This window comes from Rhamphochromis longiceps, linkage group LG1 (genome assembly GCF_057381845.1).
Source record: "Rhamphochromis longiceps isolate RC_006_pf linkage group LG1, R_longiceps_female_GT1.1, whole genome shotgun sequence".
In the NCBI taxonomy this organism is placed as follows: Eukaryota; Metazoa; Chordata; class Actinopteri; order Cichliformes; family Cichlidae; genus Rhamphochromis; species Rhamphochromis longiceps.
The window spans coordinates 37,511,182-37,528,000 of record NC_140557.1 but is presented as its reverse complement, the minus strand read 5'-3'; the positions used below and the strand labels follow the sequence as shown (position 1 = coordinate 37,528,000).

At 43.8% G+C, this 16,819-nt stretch overlaps 1 protein-coding gene across 1 annotated transcript in view; it reads left to right on the top strand.

The window, feature by feature from the left end:
• The first annotated feature begins 213 nt into the window (after positions 1-213).
• adamtsl5 (ADAMTS like 5) overlaps positions 214-16,819 on the top strand; it is a 63,874-nt gene continuing 47,268 nt past the window's right edge. The window contains exon 1 of the mRNA XM_085408252.1: positions 214-979. Within this exon, the coding sequence (XP_085264378.1) occupies positions 960-979 (20 nt within the window). The 5' untranslated portion in view covers positions 214-959. The remainder of the gene's footprint in view (positions 980-16,819) is intronic.

The window sequence follows — 16,819 nt, the reverse complement described above, 5'->3', positions numbered from 1 at the left end:
TTTCTACTTGATTGATATAAATTGTGTTTTTACTGAAGGTATTAAATGGTACTGTTACAGTGCAGACATATATGTTCCTTCAAAGATGTCTGTTGTGAGTTGCTCCATTTCCAAAGTTGAACTGATCGTAGTGAGGTGAAGGGATGGTAAGTTTTACCGCCTCTGAGTTCCGACGCGCTGCTGTGCTGTGACGGGGGAGAGAGGCGTGTTCACGGCAGGAATGCAGCGCTCAGGTGGAGAAAGAGAGAGGGCAGCAAAGAGAGAGAGGGAGACACACGGACACAACAGCAGCAGCCGAGCTGTGGACAAGTGGGATCGGCCCGTGGCCCCCGTGCTCCTGAGAAGTCGTCCCCGCTCCTCTGTGCGCACTTTGGCCGGACTGAGAGGAAGGTCACGAGGAAAATAGAGGGGAAAGTGCCACCGGCGCTACCTGCTGCGACCACAGTCAACCGGGAGTCACCTGCCGGGAGGCAAAAGTGCATTTTAAGCGTAGTTGTAGGAACACGTTGGAGTCGTGGAAGATGGTTTATAAGAAGCTCTTTTTTTAAAGGACAAAGGGCCCTTCGTGTCACTTTTTGCACTTGCGCGTCCAGCAAAGGAGGTCTTACAAAAATTAACGTATTTATTATTTTCAGGCTTTACTTGTAACTGATGTCATGTGTTTTGGGAAGTGGGACGCAGCTGTTTGGATGGACAGGCACTTCAGCTGAGAGAGAGTGAAAGACAGAGACTTCCTTCAGAGTGTCTGCTAAAAAAACAGCGAAGGCAGAAGGAAGAAGCCTCCAGCAGACGCAGGGACATGGATGGTATCGCTGTCTTTGAAATCCGTGTGTCGGCGCAGTCTGCAGATTGGGTGCACAGCGCGTCCGAGCCGTGACAGTTCATCATGACAGAGAATCCAAACTGCACCTGAGCGCGAATGTAACGTTACCGGAGCCCACTCCACTACAGGATCCACGATGTCCTCAGTCCAGACGAGGTAAGAACGAGGGGCTGTAAACGATCTCTCTGATCAAGTTTATCTTCCACCCGCAGGTGGGATTAATATACTGTGATTTCTAATACGAGTCCAGCTTTGATAAGAGGCGACAAATTCCAGAGAAGCAACATGGAGCCGTCTGTCCTCTGGAAGGAGGAAATATTTGGTGGCTTTAAATATTTACCTTGAGGTTTTTTTTTTTCTTGCAAGGAGCTGCAAAGCCTTGAACATTTCTTGCACTGCATTGAAGGATGGGAGGTGATAAATTCCAGGGACAGTTGAGTTTTTCTCTTCCCCAGTGGGTTGGACGGTGTTTGTTTTGTGGTTTGATCCATTCCAAGAAGTTCAAGGAAAACTTGTGCTGTGGGGCATCTTTTCTCAGTTGTTTTGGAGCATATTTGAAAAAGCTCGTTGCTCGGGTGCTTCTGTATTTCGCTTTATTTGGTTTGTGCATTTGGTTTGACTTGGAGCAGCTTAGTTGATCCTGCAGTCGCCTGTGAAGCCAGGGGCAGAAGTCATATCCAGTCTGCTGTAGGCTACTTCCTACCAGAGGGTGAGGTAATCCCCCTGCCATATCAGTGATATTACAAGTCCCGACTCCACATTCCACACGCCCTGATACTCTACCTTTATCTCCTAAATGTCACTGCCTATAAATACCCTGGTAATATTTTATCTAATCCTTACCCTGCAACAGAGAACACAAACACAGAGGACTGCAGAGAGACTCAAACTTTGCAAAGCTTTTTTCATATCTGCCTCTCAAATGGACCTGGTGTGCATTTGATGCCGTGCATCAGGGCACATTTGTAGGACCGCTGTCAGCCAGGCTGGTGTGCAGCAGGAGAAAGAGGAGAGAAAGAATTGGCTCAGGGCACATTTTCTGTGTCGGGTAACTCTTCAGAGGAATGTTTGTTTGGGAAGGAGCTGTCAGACTCATGAACAGATTTAATCTTCTTACCATGGAACACTGAGCATATAGCTTCAAAACGAGGACACTAATTTGGTGTAACACGCAACGATGTCACTCTCTCCTCCAGCAAGGAATTTCAATCCTTTTCTCTCGCCTGGGATTTGCGCTTTAAGCACTAGAGAAAGACATTAGTGTTTTTTTTTTTTTAAGTGGCTCTTTGTAATTGATGGATTATCCTTGATGTGTAACGAAAGACAAAAAGTTATGCAAGCCTCAGTTTTCTTCTAATAAATACAATGTTCTTAATTTAACAGATACAAAGCTGAGGTACATGATTTTGCACTCCAGTTTTCATTTTTACAGACATTTTCTGCAATGGCCTCTACGTGCATATAAAGCATCTGGTCCATGATGAAGATTGAAGGTAGTTTTTGAAATTATGAAAATATCTCCTGTATTTTGGCTGTAACTGCTATCACACCTGAAAGCCTGAGACTCCATTAGAGAAGCAGGTGATAGTACCATGAAAACCACTGGAACCGAGGGAACAACATTGATCATCAGGCAACAAGTGAATGGGCAGTGCTTGAAATGCTGGAAACAGGAAAAAATGGAGATAATGATCATAGAGACTTTGATGATGGCTATATTAGAAAATCATAGCAGTGCCAAGAGGGCAGGTCTTGTGGAGGGTACCCTGTATGTTGTGGTTACTAGCTTCAGAAAGCTGTGAATAGTAATGGCCATGGGGAGATTCTTGCTCTTCTAAAAGACTTGCTAAAATGTAAAGGCTGCTAAAAGTTTATGGAGCAAGTGCAAACCTCCAGAAAAATGTGGAAGTACCAACAACAAGCAGTTTCTCTAATGGCCATGTGAGGCTGGCTCCAAACTGAATCAGTCCCCAAAGGCTGCCATGTTCAAATCTGGCATTTGAACATGGCAGCCTGGGACAAAAAACATTTCAGTCTCTTTCTATTGATAGTCTCCCTCCATAATAACTGTACAGGAGCTGGATTTTTTTAAACTCACCTGTTCAGATATTTAAAATGCTGAAAGTTGGTTAATGGACGCAAATAAATGTAGTCCAGGCCGAGTGCCCAATGAGGCCTGGGTTTGCTAGGCCTCCACTCCATTTTTAATGGAAACATCTCACAAATGAAGTGACCTGTTTTGTAGTACTGACCATCCAAGAAATCTGTGCCTTAAATTTGATGAGTAAAATTCGAGTATAGGGATGGGTACCGGTATCCGGTGCCACGATGGCACCGGTTCTGACATAAACGGTAGTAACCAGACCGAAAAGCAGCGCACATTTCGGTGCTTTATTTCGGTGCTTTTTTTTCTGAGCTGTGATACACTTCTAGCCAATCATTTTACGTTTCCGAGGATAGTAGGCGGGGCCAGGTACGTACATTCTGTTAGAGCAGAGCTACAGATTAAAATGTCCAAGGCGAAGCGGTCAAAAGTCTGGCTGTACTTCACAGCAAAATATGCAAACTCAGCAGCAACAAGTGCTTTAAGCTGATACTGTGATACTGTCAAAGGAGGTAACACCTCGAATCCGATGAAACACCTGGTGACGCATAGCGTTTTTTTTAAAAGCCGAGGAATGCGCCGTATTTGATAGCTTGCTGCGAGACCTCACACTGTGCACGTCGGGTGGGTTGCCAGTTATCGGACCCGGAGCAACATCCCCCAAAAACCCGAAGAGGAGAGTCCTGGCCCCTAGCCCTGCCAGTGTAGCAGAAATGATGAGGATGATGATGCAGCAGCAGCTGTTCTTCTCTGCGTGAGTAGCTTAATGTTGTTCGTGTGTAATTTACGTTGAGTAGGCTAACCACGTTATTACATTAATGCATGTAAGGTGAACTAGCAAACACCGTCGTAGCTACATGCGGCTGTCTTCTTGTTTGATGGCAGATACTCCCTTCACCCTGGCCAAAAAGGCTAAAATGACCAAAGAAAAAGTGGAAAACAGCTGAACATGAGTGGTTTTTGGACAAAGTTTGTGTTTTTTCCATTGTTTAAGCACTGCTTCCAGCCAAGAGTGATGCCATATATGCCCCATAGCTGCAGAAAAGGCTAACATTGTTATCTTTTTACAAAAAAACCCAGCTGAACATGAGAGGTTTTTGGACAAAGTTTGTGTTCTCCATTCTTTAAGCACCGGTTCGAGCACCGTTTAAGCACCGGCACCGTTTCAAAAGTACCGATTTGGCACCGGTATCGGATAAAACCTAAACGATACCCATCCCTATTCGAGTATCTTTTTAGCTTGATACTAATTAGCAGATCTGTGCACCTACACGTTTGCCTATGAATACAGCTTGCTAGCATTAGCTGATAACTGATACCTTCACTTCTGGCTCCAAAGATACATCCAAATCACCAATGGTGAGGCTTGGAAATGCATAGTCCAGGGTGATGTTGCATTACAGTCTTATACAGTCTTTGGTTTGGAACTTTGTTTATGCTGTCCATAATCAAATGTGCCTACATGTGAGAGTTAGGGCCCTTTCATATAGAAACTGCAACATGCTAGCTGCGACAGTATAGCTGTGTGACCAATAGAAGTTCAGAGCCTGTAGTACGAATGAAGATCATGAGTGGAAGCAAGAAAGTGATGTAGTACAGCCAGAGCCCAGCGCAGTGCACGCCGCTTCCTGTGTGAAAAGGGTGGATGTGAACCATGGAGCAATGGAAGAAGGTGGTTCAGGTTGCAAAGACAGGATTATTTGGACCTGTTACAAACTTCTTTGTTGTGGATGCCACAGGACATCTTCTGGGTTGTTGTGGAGTCCACGCCTTAATGGGTCAGAGCTGTTTGATGGGAGACCTACATGAGCGAGCAGATGGTTTTAATGTTGGAGCTGATTGGAGTAATGTTGCCGCAAGGAAAAAAGTACTGCATCACAATTTGCCAGTTACATCTGTGAATTATCCAGTCTTCATTTTAAACTCTGGGGCTGGCTGGTTTAAATCTCAGTGCTCCCTGGGAGCTGTAATTAAGAACACATCAGTCAAACAGTCAGATTCAGATTCTTCAACTTAGGTCCTCGTACATTTTTAAGAGTAAAAAGGCCCATACATGGAAGGAAGGCAACTGTACCATTATTATAACTGTATTATTACATTTATTTAAGCTTCTTATTATACAGATAAAGATACTGAATTCTTTATAACATTTTAATTATTTATTAATCGAAGAACCACATTTGTAAAGTAAGTAAAATTGTATTTATATATCACTCTTCAAGTCAAATATCATAAGGTGCTTAGAGTTAAAGTTTAAAGAGATTTAGTGAAAGAGACCAGCGAGTCCACAGATCTCAGGCTCAGAAGAAAAGAGATCAAGAGTCTGGGGGCCACTGTTGCTAAAGCTCCTTTAGTTTTGTATCCATACATCCACAGCAGGTCCTTATCACATGACCTCAGGGACCTGCTGTGGATGTATGGAGCTAAAGCTCTCTGATGTGCACTGCTGCTTGCCCATGCAGAGCTCTAACATTTTAAAACCAAAATCTTCAAGTGGACTCTGATGTTGATGGGGAGTACTTGGACTCTTAGTCTGAACAACCTGCACACGCTCCAGGGAGGACTTGTTAAGACAAGCGAACACAGGCGCCATCATACCGGAAACTCTCGTGATGATTCAACGTGGAGAGTTTGATGTCCGTCCAAGTCATGAAGTACTTCAGTTCTCAGTCACAGCTTCTCCCAGTTTAAAACTCTATGCAAAAAAACCCTTTGTTTTTAGATACACCCAAATGACCTAAGACAAGAATAAAGGACAGGGCAAAAATAGTACTTTAATTCACAAAACAGATTATCTGCTCAAATAGGTCAGATCACAGCCACAGCTACAAAAATACCCACATTAAAGATGTTTTCTTGAATGAAATCAAGGCATGAGAGTGATAATCAGGATGGGAGATGGTTCAGATGTGTCCTCGTCAGTGGAAATAATATTTTTGGTTTAGGTAAGGAACAGAGTATGCTGGAGGACGCAGGACGTCAACGTTGCAGTAGGAAGCTGGCAGGATGTCCAATCATTGCACTCTCACTTACTTTGTTGGTCAACGTCCAGAACAGAGCAAACTAAAATGAAACACTTATTGGTCATTTCATCTTTTTCACTGTTGTCACTTTGTGTTCCTCTGTCGGTACAAACAGTAGCTGAGAACAATCACTGACTTCAGGCAAACAACTGGAATGCTGTTATCGATCCAGCAGCAAAGTAAACTCTCGCTGTCTCTTGTGCCGATTTCTTGGAAAGATTCAGCCAATAATCAAAGACTTTTTAAAGTAAACCTCAGAAACTCCTATAATGTAAAACTAGTCTTTCCACAGGTGAGAGTAACAGAAGGTTAACAAATGGTAGAAGGTGGAATCCACTTTGAATGATTTCCTGTTGTGGATATTCACATTTATACACTTTCCATGTTACTTTGAAGCAGGTACTGGCTTATCTGCAGGGGCCCACGGGCTCTGTCGGAGACAAAGATGAAGCCATGCAGTCATTCCACAGACGGACGCTTTCTAGTGTCATGGACCAGGTAGATAAGGCTTTACTGCTCTTTGTGTCTATCTGAACTCAAGCTTTTACTCTTTAGTCTCTTTGTGTCCAAGGCGGACATGTGACGTTTTTGTCTGTTAGCAGGATGAACCTTTGTGGTACAATGTGAAAACTGATTGGTAACAAGGAATAACTGAACTGGATGTGATCTAAATCATAGCTTCTGCCACTGGATCATTAATGTTTTTAATCCATGATGTAGAAAATCTGACAGAGACTTGAAACTTGACTCCCAACCCTCAGGATACATTTATGTCTACTTAGTGTTTATGTTTTTTTAATCTAAGACAGGCTTCACTCTTTATGTGGATAGAAGACATTTTGAAAAGCCCATTAAAACATGGTGGGTTTAGCCCACATGTCATCACAACATCAGTTGCGTGCATCTCTCCACATTCTCATGTTGTGAGACCGTGACTGTCGGTGACCTGAGAGGCTCTGCTTCAATCAAAGTGGCTGTGAAAAGATAATCTCATAATCCCCGAAGTATGGTGGTGTACCAAGGTTGTTCTCCCTGTGGTGGAAGGAGCAAAGTGAAATCAAGTGAAGCAAAGCAAGCCAAACAAAGGGAAGGCACCATAGTTGAGTCTAGACATTTTGGCAGTGGCCATCTATAATTATTTTACAATTAACCACAATCCTCTCTGAGCGTTTAACCCTTTAAAGCCGGTGGGAGCGGGCACGCTCCGTTTTGCATAGCTATTTTTAAATCCCGGTAGAACTGCAACCACGTAAGCTAGCGCAATAATTTTTTTTGCATATGAAACTGGAGGAGTTGTACTTACATCTTATGCCATCAACTTGTCCTTGGTCACAGTTTCCTTCCACATATTTGCAAAAATTGCATAAAAACCACTTGCAGCAACAAAAACATAATATTCCAGAAACACGGTTTACCGATCCGATCAGCTGTTCGTAACACTTTGGAATAGATCATCAGCGCAAACGATCGCATGTCTGCCATTACCTGCCCGGAACCGGAAGTGACGTCATTTTCATGGAAATGTAGTTTTTTACCTTCAGGGCCTCATCAGCCTATACTGGTGTTTTTAAAAGTTATGTTTGACTTTATGACTTTCTGTATTGTTTTTGGGATGCTTAGAAGTCAAATTGTACTGCTGGAAATAGTTTATTTTGATGCATATGCTGTTTTTTTGCAAATTTGCATTATAATATTTATTTTCGTTTTTCCTACAGTATATAAAAATTGGTGTATTTCAAAAATAAAACTATGAAGACACTCAAAATAAATTTCCTGTGGTGGGAAACTATTTTGTGCAACTTTTTTGTATTTACAGTTCTGAGGCATAAGCCTCTTAAATTTCTCTAGCTAGAAATATATGTTAAAAAAACAAAAACGATTGTCAGTTTTTTTTGTAGTTTATTGCACTTTTTTGCAATTTATGTAGTTACTATGCACTTAATGCATACATATTATTAAAATTTGGGCTATAATGGTTGTATTGATGTATAGCAACTTGAAATGCTCCCTAAAATGGCACTACAGCATGTAAAAATATAATATAAGCTCTGGCGGACTTGGTTCTATGGTAGGTCTTAAAGGGTTAACAAACAGTGATACTGGATTTCTTTTTTTCTTTTTTTACTACGTCTTCAAGTGAAACAGCTGCTGAGCCACAGAGACTTTTGCCTCGTCTTCAGAGAGGCTCACAGTCCCGAACCCTAACCCAGACCAAGGCCACTGACTACTTAGTAAGCACAGATCCAGGGATCAGAGCCGGAATCCGGCGCTTCAGACTGAACATCTGGTTCTTTCATTTTATTCAAACGCGTGCTCCACGTAAGCATCAGACCCTCCACCAGTCAGTCTTGGGTCATTAAATCTCAGGGTGGGTCAAAGGTCAAGTCTTGCCTCTGGTTGGAAGACATGTTGCTTTTCCAAACTTGGTGGGTGTGCAGATATTTGTAGGGCGCCATACAGAAACACTTACACCGAGATCCCACACAAAGAATTTAAATGAGCAGAGATCTTGAATTGAGGTGTCTCCGGTGTTGACGTGACTCTCGGCTTCCAGGAGGTCAGAGGTCACATTCTCACCTGCAGCATAATCAAGCCAAAGCGGTATAATAGAATCCGTGTAATTGCATGATAGCTGTGTGGAGCTGTTGTTTATTTGTGCAGGGTGGGAATGTGAGAGCTACCTGTCTGTTAGGGCGTGTTTAAGGCAAGGTTCGTGAGTTCACTCACATTACAATGTAAGGGTGGGGAGAGTGCAGAGAACTTTACCTTTCTTAAGACCTGCTGACGTTAGACACAGGTGAGGTACCTGTCTACATATGGGTTTGTTGCCAAGTCACAGTCACTGCTCATGGCAACCCACTTTGTGAGTCATCATAAGGAGACCAGACCAAACCAGTGTTTCAAGTCAAAATTTTATGATCTGTCGATGGCATATGTGCAATATTCCAGATCTACAGCCCAGTGAAGCCGGTGCATGTGATTCATCTGTGGTTATAGGTGATGTTGCTCCACAGACACTTAAAAAGGTCAACAGAGAGATGTGTAGGTGTGCGTACTGTGTAAGAGCTGTTGTTATGCATTGTTAAATATGACACAAAACACAAAAGCATAGATTATAATTATAGACTGTATATAAAAGATGGTGACTGCCTGTCAGAAGGACTGCATGAGGATCAGGTGCTGAACAACCAAAACTGGCACACATGTACACCCTCGCTTACTTAACTATATCAAGGGTCTTACCTTTTGGCATGTGGTTGCTAGGCAACACATTGGAGGTTCCATTTTTTAGGGCAGAAATACCGGGGTAACTCGCATATCTCACGGAGGAATAAACCATACACACGTTTTTTAGAGTTTTACATCAGAGGGACACACCTTCCTCTGCGCCACCATTTATTACACACACACTTCCGTATTTATACCTTTCAGGTTAAGAGCACATACATATATGACAGGGCAACACCCCCACTTGCTCTTAACACTATACATTACACATTTACATGATATACATATTTACATGATATTCACATATCAACATTTTATGTTCCAACCAAAATATGCGTAAATTCATCTATTTTCACTTTACTTACAGCCTTAGTCATGATGTCTGCTACCATGTCTTCTGTTGCACAATATTTAACTTGTACTTCCTTCTCAGTTATAGCAGACCTAATAAAGTGATACTTGATATTGATGTGTTTACATCTTTGACGGTTTATAGGATTTTTGGACAATGCAATTGCACCTTGATTGTCTGCAAGAATGGTAACTGGTGAATATTGCCTTTTAATGTCCAAGTAGCTGTGAGAGGTATAAGCTTTCTTGTACTGTGGCGGCCATCGCCACGTACTCTGCCTCGCACGTTGACAAAGCTACTGTAGCTTGCTTCCTGGTTTTCCAGCAGATCACTGGCCCATTTTTGGATAGTACAAAACAATAACCCGTTGTACTTCTCCTGTCACTCAAGTCTGTGGCCCAATCTGCATCGCTGTATGCTATAAGATTTAGGTTTCCTTCTATCCTTTTATAGCACAGCTCTTTGTTTAGTGTCCCCTTAAGGTAACGTAATACATGTTTTGCTGCTGTCCAATGATGCTCTTTTGGCTCAGACAGGGATTGTGACAGTTTGCTCACTATCCAACTCAAATCTGGTCTTGTACATGTCATTAAGTAAATCAAACTGCCCACTAATTCTCTATATTTTCCTGAATCAACTGATTCACCATGTGCACCAAAATCATTTTTGAGTTCACAAGGAGTAGAACGTGGCTTACAGTCAGACATTTTGAACTTTTCCAGGATTTTTGTGATGTACCGTGTCTGATTTAGTCTTATCTCATGGTTCTCTTGTATACAGTCAATACCCAAGAAATGTTTGAGCTCACCAAGATCCTTCATTTTAAATTTCTCATCCAACATTTGTTTCACGTTTCTGATAGCGTCCTCACCGTTGGCAGCTATGATTACATCATCAACCCAGATGATAAGAATCACTGTCTCACTCGCTGTCTGTCTGGAATATACACAATGGTCTACAGGATTTTGTTTGTAACCTTTTTCACATAAATGGTCATGTAACATCTTATTCCAGTTCCTGCCAGATTGTTTCAAACCATATAGTGATTTGCTTAGTTTACAGACCAGTTTTTCACCTGTGTCTGATTTTACTTCAAAACCTTCTGGTTGCTGCATATACACCTCACAATCAATTGGGGCATGCAAATAAGCAGTCTTCACGTCCATTTGATGGAGTTTAAAGTTGTGCTGTACTGCTAATTGCATCAGCGTACGCACTGACGTCATATCTGCAGTCGGCGAAAAGGTTTCTTTGTAATCAATGCCTTGGACTTGGCTATAGAATTAGCAACATATCTTGCTTTAAATGTTTTAGTCTGATTTGGGTTCTCTTTTATCACATACACCCATCTCCCCCCCACTGCATTTTTACCTTCTGGCAGCGTGGTTAAAGTAAACGTATTATTGTCTTTCAAGGATCTCATTTCATCTTCCATAGCATCTGACCAACACTTAGAGTTCGATGACTGCATAGCTTCTTCAAAAGTCTTTGGTATGTCGTACATCACCCTGTAACAGTAATCTACAGTCAGTGATGTTTGGTCGTCATCTGCAGTTTGGACATAGTCTTTCAGGTAATCTGGCCTTCTCCTGTTTCGTTTGGGATATCGTTCAGACTCTGTTCTATCACTCTGTTTGTCTGAGTTTTGTGCATCATTTATGCCATTGTCCTGAATGTCACTTTCAGGTTCCAGGATCATACTTTCATCTGATCTCTGGTCATTCCCTGTTTTGTCCTTTCTAGCGGGGTACTTCAAGATGTCCCCTGAAGTCAAATCATCATCTCCATTGTCATCAACCTGAGTGGTCTGGGTTTGGTGCTCAACCACACTTTTAGTGAGGAACTTGACCAACCTATGTCTAAGAACTCGTCCTGTTTTAGGGTAGTAGATTAGATACGACGGACTGTTTTTATCGTAACCCACAAAAACTCCTTCGTCACATCTCGCGTCTAACTTTTTTTTGTTGTGCCCGTAACCGTAGCAAACTGATCCAAAAATCCCCATCCTCGACATGTCTGGCTTCTTTCCTGTCAGCATGTAATAAGGGGTTTGCTTTGTGCGTCTGTTGTAACACCTATTACGAATTACTGCGGCAGTCATAACAGCATAAGTCCATAATCTTTTTGGCAGGTTACTTTCGATCAACATACACCGTGCCATTTCAAAAAGTGTTCGCCATTGTCTCTCGGCAGTCCCATTCTGATGAGGTGAATACGGCGCTGATGTCTCATGCCTTATCGTGTTTTTATTTAACAATGTCTGAAACTCTTTAGATGTAAATTCAGTACCATTGTCTGATCTGATTCTCTTTACTTGCCCATAGGGGGCGACGTCTGCCAAAAACTTTTCAGTTGCTTTTACGGTGTCACTTTTAGCCTTTAGAAAGTACACAAACATTGTGCCTGAGTAATCATCAGTAAATGCTAACGTGTACCTGAACCCGTCTTTAGCTTCTGGTTCTATCGGTCCAGCTAAGTCAGTGTGCACTAGCTCTAATGCTTCTTCTGCTCTTTCATCAGGCTCTCTATTCCTGGTTTGGATAAATTTGCCTTTTGTACACACTTCAGTTCAAATAGTATAGGCGTTCATATTCACTTATCTTAAACCTTGTCCCGTTCTTATGGATAAGCTGGTTGCAGCCCTTCTTGAAGGTTACTGAGGCTCCTTTGGCCGTCGCCGCCTGAACCGAGAAGATATCTTGCGGGTAAGAGGGAATGTAAAGTGCTCCCTCCAGTGTCGCCTTCACCTTTCGTCCCTCGCTGTCTTGTAGATAGACCTCCACATCTCCCCTCTTCAGTGCGACCCCACTCGTCCTGGTCCCGTCAGCTAATTCCATGAAGTGTCTTCCAGGTGTGAATGTCTCATCAAAACTCTTAAATCTCTGAATGTCCGTAATAATGTGAGAAGTGGCCCCTGTATCAACCATTAGGCCTCTCTGTTTCAGCCCTTGATTTCCACAGTCTTTAGCTTTGAACGCGAAACTATGATCTTCTGCATCGGTTACGTGTTTAGCAGTAATCTTCTTTCGTCGGCGACAGTCGCTGTCCTTATGCGTTGAGCTTTTACAGTAACCGCACCACTGCTTCACTTTTTGTTCTTTCCTTTCGGTCTTTGTGTAACACTCACGTGCTATATGACCCTCTTTTCCACAATTGTAACATATGATTTCTGCATTGTCTCTCTCTTTCTTCCAGTTATTTGCCTTCATCACATTGTCTTCAGAACATGTGGCCTTTTCGGTGCTCTCGTAGCTTCTTAATTTAGCTTTGAATTCACTAAATGTCATTGCTTTGTCACTGTGGGTTACATGTATGGCAAACGGCTTGAAAGATTCAGGCAACCCTTTTAGCACCATTGCAATAAGTAGTCCATCACTTAATGTCTCTTCTGCATTCCTCAGAGCTGTAATGGCAGTCTCAGCCCTTATCATATAGTCTGTGACGCTCTCACTGGGCGTTTTCTGTAGCGACGTTAGCTCCGTGTACAGGCTAATCATGCGTGGTGTCCCCTTACCGGCGTAGTGCTCTCTCAGAATTTCCAACGCTTTCCGTCCGTCATCCTTGGCATCTCTCATCACGAGTGAAAGACTTCTATCATCCAATACTTGGATTAGCTCTGCATAAGCTACTTCATTCTTTTCATCCAAGTCCTTGTCTTCTTCCTCCGACTCGCCGGGCTCGTTCAGAATGGCAGCCTTTAGCCCAAGTAGCCGCAGGTATCCCAGGAACTTTGTTTCCCACAATTCGTAGTTTCTCTCGTCTCCGTCGAAGCATAGACGGTTCCACCGGCTTCCCACATCCCTTCTGGGCCCATAACCTGTTGGAGGTTCCATTTTTTTAGGGCAGAAATACCGGGGTAACTCGCATATCTCACGGAGGAATAAACCATACACACGTTGTTTAGAGTTTTACATCAGAGGGACACACCTTCCTCTGCGCCACCATTTATTACACACACACTTCCGTATTTATACCTTTCAGGTTAAGAGCACATACATATATGACAGGGCAATATAACCTCAGTGCGTTCTTATTGGATTTGTGGTTTGTTAGTTTCACGTCCAAGAGCAACATAGATGATAAATAACTGTATTCTTTTGGATGTGGCTTCCTACCAATTAATAAGTCAGTACCATATAAACATGCAGTGTTCCTCAGTTTCTCAGTTTGAGCTGCTCTTCACTCATCATGTCTTGTTTTAAACATCTGTATGGCAACAGCCAAACGCTCCACATGAAGCTTCTCAAGAGGCCTTAAAAACCAGTGGGTAATGTCATGGTGACTAGCATCTTTTATATATGGTTCATGGTTGTAATTGATCAGACTGAGCTGACTGTGACAGGAAGATGGCGCCTTTGCTCAGCTTGCCGTCTACCTGCCTATGCTGTATTGTATTTTATGCTTTTATATCAGCCCTGACGTTTAATATATGGAGCTATGCTGCTGTGATTTACGACCGTTCTTCCTTGCTCCACATCAAAGACTCTATGGAACGTCTTTATGATGACTGGGACAGTTATAGAAAAACTTTCCCCCCACCATTTGTGCACTCTTCCACCTCACCGGATTACTTCTTGCTACCAGCGAAACATGCCCTAAGCAATTCCAAGAAGAAATCGAGGAAAGGAGGCTGTAGGGCCGGCATCCAGGTACACATCAGACGAGCCTACAGATCGGAGATTTCCCGACTCGTCTGGAGGCGTCCCCGGTTTCTGCTGCCAGTTACCCTTCCGGATTTGATTGGAAATACGTACTTGCAGCCACTACAGCGTGGATCCTGCCCATCTGATGCTCTGGATTTTGCCAATTATCTCCCCACCGCTGCGCCCTCACAGCCCGCATCGCACAACCGGTGGTTGGCCCCGCCGGTTCCGTGGCGCTGCTGGAGACCTCGCGCGCGGACACGGTGTTTGCTGTCAATTCCACTCCGACAAGCTGATGGGAAACCTGCACTGCCAGCTTTTAATCGGATCGCGCTCTTGAACGCCCGCTCCATCGCAAACAAATACCATGGCCTCTCTGTGTGAGGATCTAAACGTATTCTACGCTAGATTCGACACAGCGAACACCATGAGACCGGACAGTGTGCGCACCGCGGATGACGTCAGTGCGCACACTGTGTCTGAGGAGGATGTGCGGAGGTGCTTCAGGAAGGTGAACGCACGCAAAGCTACTGGTCCGGACGGGATTCCCGGCCGCGTCCTCAAGTCATGCGCGGCTCAGCTGGCTGGAGTGTTCACGCACATCTTCAACCTTTCCCTCTCTCTGTCTGTAGTCCCAGCCTGCTTCAAAATGGCCACCATCGTCCCTGAACCCAAATCCTCCACCATCTCCTCATTGAACGACTGGCGACCTGTAGCCCTGACCCCCATCGTAAGCAAATGCTTCGAGAAGCTGGTCAGGGACTTCATCTGCTCTGCACTACCCGACTCACTGGACCCTCTACAGTTTGCATACCGCCACAACAGGTCCACTGATGATGCCATAGCCCTGACACTACATACTGCCCTGTCACACCTGGAGAAGAGAGACACGTATGTGAGGATGCTGTTTGTAGATTACAGCTCAGCATTCAATACCATCGTTCCCTCGAAGCTGGACAGGAAACTGCAGGATCTAGGACTGAGCAGCTCCCTCTGCAGCTGGATCCTTAGCTTCCTGTCTGACAGACGCCAAGTGGTCAGACTGGGCAGCATCACCTCATCCCCCATCACACTGAACACTGGTGCTCCACAGGGGTGTGTACTGAGCCCTCTCCTGTACTCACTCTACACCTACGACTGCACGGCCACTAACAACTCCAACATCATTGTGAAGTTTGCGGACGACACTACAGTGGTGGGTCTTATCACCAACAGTGATGAGACAGCTTACAGGGAGGAAGTCAGCGCCCTGACCCACTGGTGTCAAGACAACCATCTCACCCTCAACGTCGCAAAGACAAAGGAGTTGATAGTGGACTTCCGGAGGTGCAGAGAAGTACACACCCCCATCACCATCAACGGCGCTGCTGTGGAGAGAGTGAGCAGCTTCCGGTTCCTTGGTGTACATCTGGCTGAGGATCTTACGTGGTCAGTACACACAAACAAAACAGTGAAGAAGGCGCAGCAGCGCCTCTTCTTTCTCAGGAGACTGAAAAGATTCGGCATGAGCCCCCGCATCCTCAGGACCTTCTATCACTGTGCCATTGAGAGCATCCTCACTGGATGCATCACCACCTGGTATGGCAACAGCACCGCCTACAACTGCAAAGCTCTCCAGCGAGTAGTGCGGTGCTCTGAACGGATAATTGGAGGTGAGCTTCCCTCCCTCCAAGACATCTACAGGAAGCGCTGCCTGAGGAAAGCGGGGAGGATCATCAAGGACTCCAGTCACCCCAGCCATAAACTGTTCAGACTGCTTCCATCAGGAAGGAGGTTCTGCAGCATCCGGTCCCGTACCAGCAGACTGAGAGACAGCTTCTTCCATCAGGCCATCAGACTGCTGAACACGTCATAGACACCTCAGCTTCACTACTGGAACTTTAACATTATGCACTCCATACTGTACAATAACGCCACTGTTTTGCACATGTCTCACTCTGTATATTTTATTTTATATATTTTATTTATTGTTTACTTTATTTAATTTGTAAAATATGTGTACACACACACACACACACACACACACACACACACACACACACACACACACACACGTAGAAAAATATTTAGTATACACATCCAGAAATGCATATACTATTATATATTGTACATATATTTATTAGTTTCAGATGTAGCCATTCTTGTATTTTGCTTGTTTACATTATTGTATTTTGCACAACTGTGTTGCTTGTGAAGCTCGCACACAAGAATTTCACTTTCACTTTCAATTTCAAATGTGCTGTACCAATGTACCTGCACATGTGATGTGACAATAAAAGTGATTTGATTTGATTTGATTTGAAACAAATCCTTCTCTCTGAATGAGCTCTTCACAAGGAAAAGCCTGGACTTTCTGTTTCTCACCGAAACATGGCAGAGGGATGGCGAATTTATTCACCTAAACGAACTGCGTCCTGAGGACTGCTCTTACTTGGGCGCCCCCCGTTTAGGTCGCCGTGGTGGAGGTCTTGCTGTTGTCTTTAAGGACAGTTTCACCTGCAGAGGTATGCAAACTGAAAACTATTCTTCCTTTGAGTCGCAAACAATTAAGGTGGGCTCTACGAACATCTTTCATTGTGTTTTAGTCTATCGCCCTCCTGGCCCTGCTACTGAGTTCTTAAAGGATTTTATGGACTTCTTATCTTC